General features: G+C 40.3%; 1 protein-coding gene across 1 annotated transcript in view; it reads right to left on the bottom strand.

Moving 5' to 3' along the window:
• PARL (presenilin associated rhomboid like) overlaps positions 1–14,867 on the bottom strand; it is a 53,614-nt gene that overhangs the window by 33,565 nt on the left and 5,182 nt on the right. Inside the window, exons 2-4 of the mRNA XM_069559128.1 lie at positions 10,414–10,603; positions 9,819–9,959; positions 6,910–6,958 (exon numbers count right to left, since the gene is read on the bottom strand). Of these exons, the coding sequence (XP_069415229.1) occupies positions 6,910–6,958; positions 9,819–9,959; positions 10,414–10,603 (380 nt within the window). The remainder of the gene's footprint in view (positions 1–6,909; positions 6,959–9,818; positions 9,960–10,413; positions 10,604–14,867) is intronic.

Raw genomic sequence — 14,867 nt, 5'->3', positions numbered from 1 at the left:
ACAATAGATTCTATGTTACTACATGAGCTATGGTTGATTGCACAGTGTTTGTGTCAGTCGCTCAGTTGTGTCTGGCTCTTTGCAACCCCACAGACTGTAGCCCACCAGGCTCCTCTATCCATGGGACTCTCCAGGCAAGAATATTGCAGTGGGTAGCCATTCCCTCTCCAGGGGATTTTCCCTACCCAGGGATCAAAGCGGATCTCCTGCACCACAAGCAGATTCTTTATCATCTGAGCCACCGGGGAAATCCTCCACAGATGCAGAACAACAAAATGCCATCTATAAAGTTATATACAGATTTTTGACTGTGTGGATGGTCAGCACCCTAACCTCAAACTGGTGTCCAAGGATGAACTATGTTTTCATTTTTAATGAGGAATTAAAAAAAGGATATACTGATTTGGGAAGTACTGCTTGGGGTTCAATGATTTCAAGTCTATCTTCCTCCTTAGCCAAGGAAGGGGTTACAACCTATTTTCCTGAAAAAAGACTATCCCAGTGGAGTTCAGTAGCTAACTACAGCATCCCTTCTGTTTCTGAGATGGGCCAGTTCATCCCTCCACAGCTCTCCTATCTGACTGAAGCTAGACGTGGCCAGTCCAGACATTGATAAGAACATACATCCGCAGCAGCCAAAGAACTGAGTTCAAGCAGTCCCTACCTCAGGTTCCCTGAGAACCAGGACTACAGGCACAAGGATCACTCTGTCGGCCTGACACAGTGGCTATAATTTCTTCTCCTGGAAAATAGCCACAGAACAAATTAAGCACTGGTCCCACAGCATCCTGGAATCAGGGGAAATCCAAAAGACTATCCATCTTCCTATGAAAGCAAGACTAAGGACAACCTAAATATCCATTAACAGAAAACTTGTTACAACAGCATTCATTTGCATGGACTACTAAAGCACCATTCAAAAGAGTGATCTGGGATGCTGGTAATTTCCATTTCTTGATCGAGGTGCTAGTTATGTAGATGTGCTCAGTTTGTGAAAATTAGTTGCACATGAAGATGACATGTGCAAGTTCTTCTAGGTACACTTCAACAAAACATTTCTTAAAAGCATACAATAGATCTATTTGTGTCAGTAAGGAATGTCATTTTAAAATACTAAGTGAAAAAAATAAAGATGTAGAGGAGTATGTATTACATGCTACCATTTATTGTTGAAACCATAGTTAGGTGTAAATATAAACGCCTATAAAACAGATGCTTTGGAAGAATACATAAGCAACTAAAAAGGCAACGGTTATGGATGGGGAATGGAAGTCTATAGTGAGAGAGATTTATTTTTTATTTTATATATTCTCTAACATTATTTTAATGTTACCATGCACATTTATTCATTTCACAATGACAGACACCTGCTGCCTTGGAACAATCTGCTGCAATCTGGGCTATGAAGCAGCATCAGTACCTGGGATCAAGGAAGGCTGTGTGGTTTATTAGAGAAGCAATGAGTGGAGGTTTGTTATAGCAGAGAGTGAAAGGATGTAATAAAAGGCGTCTTTTCTGAACTAAAGAGTTTGTTTCTCATGTCCAGCCTTTCTAGCTGTGTGATCTCAGACAAGTTAAGATCTCAGAAGAGTTAAGAGCCTCAGTTACCCCATTTGAACAATGAGGATACTTCTAACAGGGCTCTTAAGATTAATAATAAGGCTAACAATAATATGTGTATTTGCAAAGTACCTACTAACATGGTACTTGCAGCCTAGTTGGCACTAGAGCATTAGTTTTGTTATCCTTTCCCCTAGAACTAAAACTAAAAATAAACTAATCCTGGTAGAAACAGAAGAGCAAAGAAGAAAAAAATAGACTTTAGAGGTTAGGACACGAGGATCAGGGGCCTGGGGCGCAGCAGTGCTTAAACTTTGGAGCTGACAGTAGATATGAACCAGTATAGGAACTGTGACGCCTTCTTATTGAGACTTTGCTCCCCATATTCCTTCCCCCGTCCCCTCCTCGCTCAGATACAATAATTTGGTGGGTTCTTCCGTCTCAGCTTTACCTGAATCCCAATTCAGCAGAGTCAGCATTCTGCTGAGCCAACATGAAGACCTGACAAGGGTCTCACAGGCACCTCTACAAGCTAGAAATGGAAGGGAATACTCTCTGTGGGGGTTGCCTGGGGACCTCCAGGACAGGCTTAAAAGTCTTCAGAGTAAGGCAATACAGGAGACGAGCTGAAACATAAAAGTGCCAGGGATGAGTCTAACTTTGAAGAATGCTACTTGATGCAACCCCTTCATCCTACAGACACCAACTGAACTTTAACAATTTTTTCAGAGCAATATGAAGTTTAGGGAGATGTATCTATATAACAATTAAGACCCAAAGAAAGTCCTAAACTAGGTAAGAAAAAAAAAAAAATTAAGGGATTAAGACCAGTTCTTTGGTAGATATTGACACAGTGACTCCCAGGGACGAACTGAGAGAGAAGGGTCAAAAACTAGGGGCAGCTATCAGCTGCTATCAGCTCTCAGGAAGGATGTTTTCACCTCACCTTTCACTTTCTGCTATAGCAAACCTCCACTCATTACTTTTCTGATAAACCACACAGCCTTCCCTGATCCCAGGTATCTGGATGCTGATTCATAGCCCAGATTGCAGCAGACTGTCCCAAGGCAGCAGGAGTCTATCATTGTGAAATGAATAAATGTGCATGGTAACATTAAAATAATGTTAGAGAATATATGAATTTCACCTTAGTGATTAAGTAAATTATGATAAAGTAAATCCCTTATGATTTAAACTGTTCTTATCCAAACCTAGGAATCCAAAGAGATGTGAATAAACCTGAGATACCCCCTTGCTACACCTAAAGCTAAGGAAACAAACGCATCTGGATAAAAAATATGGCTGTCTAAATTTGCTATAACCAAAATCTTGCCACCGAGATTCGGACAGCAAAGAATTCTTACATGAAACGTTTGGTGTAAAACTGCAAAACCTTTCACCTGCTAGAGATTTCAAACTGCCAGCGTCTAGGTATGAATACTACAGAGCAAAGAAGCACACTAGTCAGTCTCACAGAGCTTCGAGACGCTCTATGTCAGTGGCCTCCTAAGGACTTCAGTTCTTTCAAAACACACACACACAAAAGAAAACCACTCAGAGAACACACATAATTCAAGGAAAAGGTGGCACAGAATAAATCTATCACCCTGTAAATCAATCCTCAATAAAAGCCAGCTGAGCCAACCTCACTTCAGATCAACCTAAAGGAAGCAACCAAAGCGAACCTCCCTTCGGATCAGCCTAAAGGAAGCAACCAAAGTGCCACATAAGCAAGCCAGTGGAATGAACTGGCACCTCTGAAGAGAGACAAGATATAACTAAAGCATAAGTTTATTAACCACTGAAATCTTACTATGCGGCTAACTGATTATAAAGCACCATGAACAAGTGCTGTAAGGCTAGATTCACTGCTATCAGCATAATTATGTCCCGAAAGAGGAGCCTGAGATAACACTGAACAGACCAAAGAGCATTTCCTCAGCCTTTAAAAGTCATTTAATGAACCTGACAATAAACATTTAAGGTCGTTAGCATGACCATTCACATTTATGCGATTAGAAGTACTTTATACTCAAGCTCTGAGTCAGACTGCAACATCATCTAAGGGAAAGAATTCTGATTTTTAACTACCTCCATATAGGTCTTTGAATAAACTATTTCCTGGCATGAAAAAGGTTTTAATTTCTGATCCCACGTTTCCTCAAATGTTAAATGACAAAATCTTTTATCATCTTCAAGGAACACTAGGTATCAACTAACTGTGCAGTACTCTGAAAATATCAAAAGAAATGAAAACTTTGCTACCCTACAGACTATTAATTTTCAAAAAACAACAAACCAAAAATCCTAATTAATTCCAATGGAAACACAAGTGTTACTACAGAGCTTCTTTTGAAAGTTATCATTTATTAAGATTTCACTGACTAATCAATTATATAGCGGGCAATATACTTTGAAAAAGCTCAACCTTTTGATTCAAGATCTCATCAACACTGAGTCACTCAACAGATTTTAACTGAATGTCTTTACTATGTGCCATATACACTGTCACCCTGCTTATTTAACTTATATGCAGAGAACATCATGCAAAATGCTGGACTGGATGAAGCACAAGCTGGAAACAAGATTGCTGGGAGAGACATCAACAACCTCAGATATGCAGATGGTACCACCCTTACGGCAGAAAGTGAAGAAGAACTAAAGAGCCTCTTGATGAAAGTGAAAGAGGAGAGTGAAAAAGCTGGCTTAAAACTCAACATTCAGAAAACGAAGATCATGGTATCTAGTCCCATCACTTCATGGCAAATAGATGGGGAAACAATGACAGAATTTATTTTCTTGGGCTACAAAATGACTGCAGATGGTGACTGCAGTCATGAAATTAAAAGACACTTGCTCCTTGGAAGAAAAGCTATGACAAACCAGGACAACATATTAAAAAGCAGAAACATTATTTTACCAACAAAGGTCCTTCTAGTCAAAGCTATGGTTTTTCTAGTAGTCATGCATGGATATGAGAGTTAGACCATAAAGAAAGCCGAGAGTTGAAGAATTGATGTTTTTGAACTGTGGTTTTGGAGAAGACTCTAATGTGGTCTTGGAGAAGACCCTAATGCTGGGAAAGACTGAAGGCAGGAGGAGAAGGGGACAACAGAGGATGAGATGGTTGGATGACATCACTGACTTGATGGACATGAGTTTGAGCAAGTTCTGGGGTTGGTGATGGACAGGGAAGCCTGGTGTGTTGCAGTCCACTGGGTCACAAAGAGTCAGACAGGACTGAGCAACTGAACCGAACTGTGTGCCAGATATATGCTAGGAGTTACACAAAAACGAAAAATCTCAACATTGTTCTCAAAGAGGACACATGTACATTATATAAAGCAGGTTGCATTCAGTTCAGTTGCTCAGTCGTGTCCAACTCTTTGCAAACCCATAAACTCTGGCAGCACGCCAGGCCTCCCTGTCTATCACCAACTCCTGGAGTCCACCCAAACCCATGTCCATTGAGTCAGTGATGCCATCCAACCGTCTCATCCTCTGTCATGCCCTTCTTCTCCTGCCCTCAATCTTTCCCAGCATCAGGGTCTTTTCAAATGAGTCAGCTCTTCACATCAGTGGCATCCAATCCCATCACTTCATGACAAATAGATGGGGAAACAATGACAGACTTTATTTTCTTGGGCTACAAAATGACTGCAGATGGTGACTGCAGTCATGAAATTAAAAGACCACTGCTGTTGGCCAAAGTATTAGAGTTTCAACTTCAACATCAGTCTTTCCAATGAACACCCAAGACTGATCTGCTTTAGGATGGACTGGTTGGTTCTTCTTGCAGTCCAAGAGACTCTCAAGAGTCTTCTCAAACACCACAGTTCAAAAGCATCAATTCTTCGGCGCTCAGCTTTCTTTATAGTCCAACTCTCACATCGATACATGACTATTGGAAAATCCATAGCCTTGACTAGATGGACCTTTGTGGACAAAGTAATGTCTCTGCTTTTTAATATGCTGTCTAGGTTGGTCATAACTTTCCTTCCAAGGAGTAAGTGTCTTTTAATTTCATGGCTGCAATCACCATCTGAAGTGATTTTAGAGCCCAGAAAAATAAAGTCAGCCACTGTTTCCCCATATATTTGCCATGAAGTGATGGGACCAGATGCCATGATCTTAGTTTTCTGAATGTTGAGCTTTAAGCCAACTTTTTCACTCTCCTCTTTCACTTTCAAGAGGCTCTTTAGTTCTTCTTCACTTTCTGCCATAAGGGTGGTGTCATCTGCATGCATCAGAAGTTATTAAAAAGTGCAATGAGTTCAGAATAAAAAAATTCCTGCAGGAAATAATGTCTAAACCATAAGCTTGAAGACTAGATCAATTCCATCAGGGAGACAGAAAAATTAAACCTTCCAGACATATGAAATAGTCTGAATGAAGAAACAAATGCATCTTTTCTCCACTTAAATAGGTATCAAAAATTAAGAGTACCATTAAGTCTAACCATATTTGAGGGAAAGCAGTATTTTGCTATTTCTCTAGGAAGATTTTTTCCTTTATCTGTACAACTGTTAACTTACAAATCCACTTCCTGAGTTTCTCAAATAACTAACTGCATAATTTTTAAAATATTGCACAAGTTTTACCTTGAAGAGTCAGAACTGTCTTCCATAAAGTGAAGTCACTCAGTCATGTCCGACTCTTTGAGACCCCATGGACTGAAGCCTACCAGGCTCCTCTGTCCATGGGATTTTCCAGGCAAGAATACTGGAGTGGGATGCTATTTCCTTCTCCAGCTATCTTCCATAAAATCTTACCAAAAACAAATGAAATTATCATGGTGATATACATGTTATGCTCACATTTAAAGAGGATCTTATAAACGGCATGGTGTAGAAGAGAAAACTGGCTCTAGGATGAGACAGACCTGGATTTTGAAACTCAGTTCTTACTAGCAGTGTGACCTTCAAAAAGTCCCTTCTCTGAAAGCCAGTTTCCTGGGAGATAACTACTCTGTAAGCAACCCTGGGAGGTAGGGAGACAATATGTATAAAGTCTGCTGCATAAATAAGGTACTTAATCAGCGTTCCCTTTGAGTACTTTAATAGGACAGTAATAATTACTCATAAGCTATTCACAAGCTAGGACTTTACAACAGAGATCATCTGATAAGTATCATACTAGATCAAAATTAGAAAATAACCCAGAGCCTCATATATACAGTACCTTTATGCCACAATATTTTCAAACCATTACATTAGCCTGAAGGTACAGAAATTCTGTCTTCTAAACCACTGATGAGCATGGTACAAAAGCCATTGACTATGACATACTGTACCTTTTGGTTTGATTTCTCTTCCCTTGAATGGCTAAAACGTGTAAGCTAACACAAACCTGTCACAGTCCGCTGGCCATCACTTAGGTTATTCCACCACTTGTTAATCTAAAACAGAAGGAAAATTGCTATGGTAAATACTTTCAGTCTATGTAAAAGGAAAGCAAGAAAGAAAATGCTTTGTGCATAAATGAGAGTCCTCATCAGTAAAAATCTCTACTGAACAACAGACATAATAACTATGCAGTAGAGTGGGAAGCACTGGTGTTTTACAGTCGGACAGCCTGCATCCTCTACACAGAGCCACGGATCAGCTCTATGACCCTCGACAAATTACTTCTAAACTTCAGCTTCCTGATACATAAAATGGAGATGGTAACAGATACCTAGCAGTACTACTGTGAGGCATATCAGTGCATGCAAGGCACCCAGCACACTATCAAATAAGTGATTATGCACCAAGGCCCAATCTAGTTTTAAAATCCCAACCAAGAATATTTTCTACCAAAAAATACCTTAAGGTATATAATATTAGATTGAGGTTTAGAAAAAGACAGAATCCTAATCTATCAGGGACACACGCTGAACTTTTTATAATTGATATATGCCTAGAATGGGGCTTCCCCGATGGCTCAGTGGGTAAAGAACCCACCCGCCAATGCAGGAGACGCGGGTTCAATCCCTGGGTCAAGATCTCCTGGAAAAGGAAATGGCAACCACCTCCAGTATTCTTGCCTGTGAAATCCCATGGAGAAAGGAGGCTTGCAGGCTATAGTCCTTGGGGTCACAAAGACTCAGACAAGACTTAGTGACTGAGCATGCTGAGCTGATGTCTAGAATTAGCGTTACAGTAATCAGTGGTGGGAAAGGATGGGAAAGAAAGGGGACTAGATGAAACAAAGTCGCTGTGTCAGTAACTGTTGATGCAGGATGACAGGGGTTCATTATACTATTTTCTTTATCCTATACTCTGTTACTTTACTTTTGAAATTTTCCAGGATCAAAGTTTTATTCATGTATTATTTATTTATTTATTTTTGGTCACACTATGTGGCACGCAAGACCTTAGTTTCCTGACCAAGGATTGAAATCATGTCCCCTTGTAGAGGGAGCTTGAAGTTCTAACTACTGGACCGCCAGGGAATTCTCTCCACGGTTAAAGCTTTTTAATTAAAAAATATATACATGTTCTCACCATGAAACTTGAGCCAGACTTTGTATACTAACACTGAAAGAAATCCAAGGTTAAAAACAAAAGTTACAGATCAGTATGTATTTGATCCATATTCAACAATGATTTCATTTTTGTAATTCAGCTGACCCTTGAGCAGCAGAGGTTTGAACTGCACTGGTCCACTTAAATGCAGATTTTTTTCAGTAAATATGTACTACACCATATATACTATACCATCTGCAGTTGGCAGAACCCACCAATGTGGGACCACTGTTACAGAGGGCCAACTATAAAGTTATATGCAGGTTTGCCACTACGTGGAGGATCAGTGCCCCAACCCTTGCATTGTTCAAGGGTCAACTGTAAAATTAAATGTATGTGAGCTCTCACACCTTACTTGCTGCAGTAGTGTGGCATGGGTTCCCAGGACTTTCTTCCCATGTTTTATTTATGTGTTATTTCAACTTTAACAGGATTTTACATTTTATATCCTATCATTTACCTATCTCAAACAAATTCATCTTGGGATGAAGATCATGTATATCATTTGTGTCATTTTCACCATTTCAAGGAATAATTTGGATACCAAAACTTTATACTTCAGAAGCCTGTAGCTTTTAAAGGGATCCAGGAATGTGGAATAGGTCAGCATTACAATCTTCTCAAACATATTGTACTAAATAAAAACCACTGCTCATTACTGCAGGTTTTACCTGCAAAATTACATCAACTGTTCTTCTGACCTAAAGCCTCTCTAGAACAGGTAGGGCTCGTGCTTCCTGTGTTGATGGGGAAACAAGGAGGAATGATTCCTCCCTACTTAGAGGAACCTCAACTACCATTAATAAAAAGAACACCCACGACTGCCCTCTCAGCCTCTCAGTGGCCAGGAAAGAAGTGGAAGAGGAAAAGCGACGAGGACACCAGCTCATCTCCACACTGGAGGGCAGTGTGCTGCCACTACAAAACAAGAAAGTGCCTGAAAAGGAAAGATTCACAAATAGCCTACAGGCTCTGCTCAGTAAGCACTGTCAAATGAAATAAAACATATGCTTTCTGTAAAAGGCGAGGAAGGCCATTAACATGTACACGAAGTAAGGAAAAGTTCTAAAAGCTCTGTATTTGTACCCTTTTCTTGCATCCTCAATCCAAGCACAGTTAGAAACATCAACAGTAGGTATTTATCAGAGAGCTATAAACATCATGGCACTAAGCAGCTTTTAAAAATCCACACAGTATCTCTACCCCTCAAACATAAAACGCCCTCTGATTCCAACATGTACTCCAAAATCATCCATCCAGGAGATGCAAGTAAAAACAGTGGCCATTAGTAGAACAGGAAGAAAGTGCAAACAGTAATTTCCAACAACTGTTTGTGGTGATTCTTGCTCTATGTGGGTAGAGGGACGAACTTCTTGCAGCGCTTAACTGCAACAGTGCCAGCCGTGTGAAACGTTAACACTTGGTGGCTCAGTCAGTAAAGAATCCACCGGCGATGCAGGAGATGAGGCTTCAATCCCCTGGCTGGGAAGATCCTCTGCAGTAGGAAATGGCAATCCACCCCCGTATTCTTGTCTGGGAAATCCCTTGGACAGAGGAGTTCCATGGGCTATAGTCCATGGGGTTGCAAGAGTTGGACACAACTTGGTGACTAAAACTACTACAATGAATAAAGAATATTAAGTGCACTGACTTCATATCTACTGACCTAATGTTGCTATTAAAAACACTTCATAATAACCAGACTTCAAAAACTTATCAACTAGAACAAACAAAAGCCATATTTATCTTTACCTCCTTTCTGAAGTCTCCTTCCTTCTGTGGTCTTATGCTATCCAACCAATCAGCTTTTATACCATCAAAATAACTTTGGACCTTGGATTTCAGTGATTCATATTGCCAAATAGCAGCTGATCCAAATGCACAGCCTGTAAACTACATAAAACAAATATGTTACAAAAAATTTTTTAAGAAATAGACCTATACATAGTTTCAAGGATATTATTTCATTTTCATCGCTTTTTATGAACATAAGGAACATAGGGTACACTGAAACTTATTAGGTGAACATTTCACTGTTTCCCATTTTATTAACTTCACAGTACCCTGGGACCTGTTTACAATTAGAACTTTTTCAATAAAATTCCAAATATCAACTCAGTATCACCTACAATGTTATAACAAATAAAAGGCCCATGAGTTTCTTCTCCAGGGCTTACATGAGTGAACCATGCGCTAACAGCAATTACTGGATTCATGTTTTCTTATAATCATGACTCCAGATCCTTTTGATGCCCCTCCATGTGTCATTAAGGAAGCCCAAACACAACAGTGCTTTAACACCACACCTGAGGCCATGCAGGTAACTCATATTAATGTGAGCTCTTACCCCAACAGTAAAAAACAAAGGCTTTACAAGAGTCCTTATAGGATAGGGAGAAGGGTAAAAGGCTGTTTCTTCTACAGGAGGAATCAGAGCACTTCTCTTGTATGCTTCGCTACTTGTGTCCGGTCTTCGTGGTTCAACCTTCCTGGGTGCTTTTCTGAATCCACATTTTTGCTGAATAAAAAAGTTAAACCTACAGAAGAAAATGGCAGATTAGAAACTGAACTGCATCTTGCAAACAGCAACCTCTATGAGCCTCCCCTCTTAACCTGCAACATCACCAACTCAGTTTATACTCACTCTGCAGCCCCAAAGCCACCAAGACTCCTACTCCCAGGGAGGATTCAGTCAAAACAGTGAACTATGCTCTTCTGAAAAAGGACAGACAAACTACAGCAGCTTTACAGGGCATGTTTGGGCTATTACTGTGTATCAATAAATAAAACAATTTGTACTCCTCCTCCACACAGTTTACAATCCAATAAAAAGCTTTTTTCTTTTGTCAAATGGTAATTTCTCCCAGGTAGAACCCGCAGAGGCCTCTTCCTGACTGTTCTCATTATACTCTAAACATACTACCTTTCTACACTCATTAAACTGCTTGAAAGCAATCAGACAGGTCTTCCCATCTTTGTAACCCACAACCTGAAACACTCTGGTTGAGTAAAAAGAAAAATTTCATTTCTGTGGCCTGGATAACATCTAAACAAGTAAGTGATTCACATCTACGTCTCGAGTCCCAGCCTCAATTTTCTTATCCTGTATTTCCAACTATATATTGAATATTTCTACTTGGCTGGAGAATGAAATGGCAACCCTCTCCAGTACTCTTGCTGGGAGAATCCCAGAGACAGAGGAGCCTGGTAGGCTACAGTCCATGGGGTCACAAAGAGTTGGACATGACTAAGCATGCAGGCATGCTCCCCATTACTTCAAAAACCAATACATTCAAAAGGGAATTCAGCCTCCTCTACAAACAGCTCCATTTTCTGACTTCCTTACTCCTTCAGTGGTCCCACAGTTCTCTGAACCACTAAGATTAAAAATCTAGAAGTTATTATTCTTTCTCCTTAATTCTTACCATCTCCTTAATTCTTACCATCTAATTAAAAATCAACTCTGGCAAATAACATTCTTTCCATTCTTAATTTAGTCCTTTATCCCATGTCTAGTTTATGTCAACAGCTTATTTAAATAGTTCAAACATTTTAACATGTTGCATTTTCTTCTTTCCTCATATTATTCTTCCGCAAACATTCAATGCCTCCTCAAATGCTCTCTCAGAGGACCAACATTCTCTCCTTAAGTCCAACACAATCAATCCCTTAGCTCATCCCTTCGGCCTGGAATACTTTACCATTTCCTAACAGATTTCATTGTTTTTAATACTGCCCTACTCCAACTCATCCTTCACATTTTATTAAACGCAAATACATGTACCATCCCCCTGCTTGGAACCACACAGTAAATGTCTCATCATCCTATTAAACTTAGCAACGCTGCTCCTTTGTCGCAGGATGTGCTTCTCTAACTTCTTCTGTGCCCTTCAAACTTGAGTTCACGTCCTCCTCCAAGAAGCAGTCCTAACCTCCCCCAGGCTGAGTGTATTCTCTGTATTCCTAGAGTCCTAAAATACCTTGTATATACTCTTAACCTTCTCTCATTCACTGGCTGTACTGTAACTGGATTATCACTTCTGTATTCATTATATCTCTACCACCAAGGCCAATCCCTAATAAAGAAAGGGTCAACAATTACTTCAGAAAAAAGAAGGGATCAAGAACAATTATTGGTTTTATTTTGAAAAAGTGAAAGGAAAGTGGTACTATTCACTAAGACAAGGAAAATCAGAAGCACCAAAACAGGAAAGTAGGAGAGATGAATTAACTCCATCTTAGGCACTGTTTAAAATGCTTGCAATCATTGCAGCACAATTCTATCAGCTAAAAAACTGGAACTTAAATTGCTATCAACTGGGGAAAGGAGAAAGTCTGGTATATTTATACGACGGAATACAGTTGTCCCTCGGTATCTACTGGAGATTGGTTCTAGGACCCCTTGCAGATACCAAATTCTGGATGTTCAAATCCCTTATAAAAAATATAGCTGACATTCCCCATCAACATGGTTGAATCCATGGATGAGACACCTGGAGGTGTTCAGGGCCAACTGAACTACTCAGTGAAAAACTGCTGATCACACATCACAGATGAATCTCAAAAACACGGAGCAAAAGAAGTCAAACACAAAACAGCACATGATGTGACTGTGTGATTGTATGTATATATATACGAAGCTGAAAAATAGGCAAAAGTTATCTGTGGTTAAAAAATAGTAATCTGTGGTGATCAAAATCAATAGTGGTTGCTTAAAGTGGGACTTGACTGGAAAGAGGCAAGAGGCAACTTGCTGGAATGATGGACATTATTTTTAGGTGACAGTTGCACAGGTGTATACATTTGTCAGCACTAAAGGGCTACAAGCTTAACACTTAAACATTTTACCATATGTAAGCTATACTGCAACAATGTGTTTTGAGCGCCCAGGTGATATCTAGCAGGCATCTGGAAACATAAAACTCAGAAAAATGGAACAGCTACTGTTACTACTATTACTCATCTAACTTGCTCTTCAATACTGAGTCCACAGCACAGTTCAGATTTTCAGATATCACGTGGTAAGGATGGGTAATGATAAAGTAATTCACCTTAAAACTTTCAGTAAGTCAAAATTTGTACTTACAAATAAGTGCTACTCCTTTCAACAAAATCTGCTTTGGAAAGCAATGTACTTATTCAAACAGTGCCAACTGTTACTCAGAATGGCTCTGAACTCCTTCAGAATCTGTTACCAGGCTTATGAATTTGTTGTTTGTTCAGATGCTAAGTAGTAGCCCACTCTTTGCGACCCCATGAACTGCGCCAGGCTTCCCTGTCCTTCACCATCTCCCGGAGTTTGCTCCAGCTCATGTCCAATGAGTCAGTGATGCCATCCAACCGTCTCATCCTGTCGCCCCTTCTCCTCCTGCCCTCAATCTTTCCCAGCATCAGGGTGTCTTCCAGTGAGTTCACTAGGTGGCCAAAGTATTGGAGCTTCAGCATCAGTCCTTCCAGTGAATATTAAGGGTTGATTTCCTTTAGGATTAACCTGTTTGATCTCCTTGCTGTCCAAGGGACTCTTGAATCTTCTCCCACACCACAATTTGAAACCATCAGTTCTTCGGTGTTCAGTCTTCTTTATGGTCCAACTCTCAGATCCATACTTGACTACTGGGAAAACCAAAGCTTTATCCTTTAGCAAATAACTATTGAATGGCAAATTGCAAATCTACTTTTCTATTTCTTGTTCTATTGCCTGCTTTTTCTGCAGAGGCTAAGAAAGATAAATATCTTCGCTTTATGAGGCTCTCCTATGGCTGCTGCTGCTAAGTCGCTTCAGTCGTGTCCGACTCTGTGAGACCCCAGAGACGGCAGCCCACGAAGCTCCCCGTCCCTGGGATTCCCCAGGCAAGAACACTGGAGTGGGTTGCCATTTCCTTCTCCAGTGCATGAAAGTGAAAAGTGAAAGTGAAGTTGCTCAGTTGTGTCTGACTCTTAGCGACCCCATGGACTGCAGCCCACCAGGCTCCTCCGTCCCTGGGATTCTCCAGGCAAGAGTACTGAAGTGGGGTGCCATCGCCTTCTCCACTCCTAGGCTAGGGGTGGCCATATTACAGAGTTCTAACAAAACGAGACTTAACTATTTAGAAACCTCTTGAAAACAGGTTTTGCTTATCCAGTAAAAATGGAGGTGTCACTAATGTCACATCCCTCCCATTTTTTTTTTTACCTTGAAAAAAAGGATGTAAGTCTCTAGAGACAGGGCAGTCATCTTGAATGTCAAGAGAAAGGCCAAGGACTTCAGGTACTAACCTTGACAGTTTTTGAGCTACTGAGCAAAGACAACAGTTACCTACCTCCAATCGTTTTAAGCTAAGTACTTCTCATATATTTAAGCAACAATTAACTTACAACCAAGGGCATTCCTAACTGCTAACACCTTTAAAACTGTGTCAATCCTTCGCAATTGGATTTGATTTTTCTTAAATACTCCAAAGTAATTTAGACTAATGTGCTTAGTCGCTCAGTTGTGTCCAACTCTTTATGACCCCATGGACTGTAGCCCACTAGGCTCCTCTGTCCATGGGACTCTCTGGGCAAGAATACTGGAGTGAATAGCCACTCCTTTCTCCAGGGACCTTCCTGACCCAATGATTGAACGCAGGCCTCCTGCACTGCGGCCTCCTACATTGTGGGCAGATTCTTGACCTTCTGAGCTACCAGGGTTCAAGCCCAAATTTACAGAGAGGTCTAGTAAACAAAGTAACACCACTCTGTGTCAAAAAACAAAAAGTGTGACACAAAGTTATTGGAATACATTTCCTTTCAATGTTTCCTTGTAAATGGTTACAAATTGTA

The sequence above is a fragment of the Ovis canadensis genome, chromosome 1 (assembly GCF_042477335.2).
Source record: "Ovis canadensis isolate MfBH-ARS-UI-01 breed Bighorn chromosome 1, ARS-UI_OviCan_v2, whole genome shotgun sequence".
NCBI classification, from domain to species: domain Eukaryota; kingdom Metazoa; phylum Chordata; class Mammalia; order Artiodactyla; family Bovidae; genus Ovis; species Ovis canadensis.
This window is presented reverse-complemented; position numbering and strand designations above follow the sequence as displayed.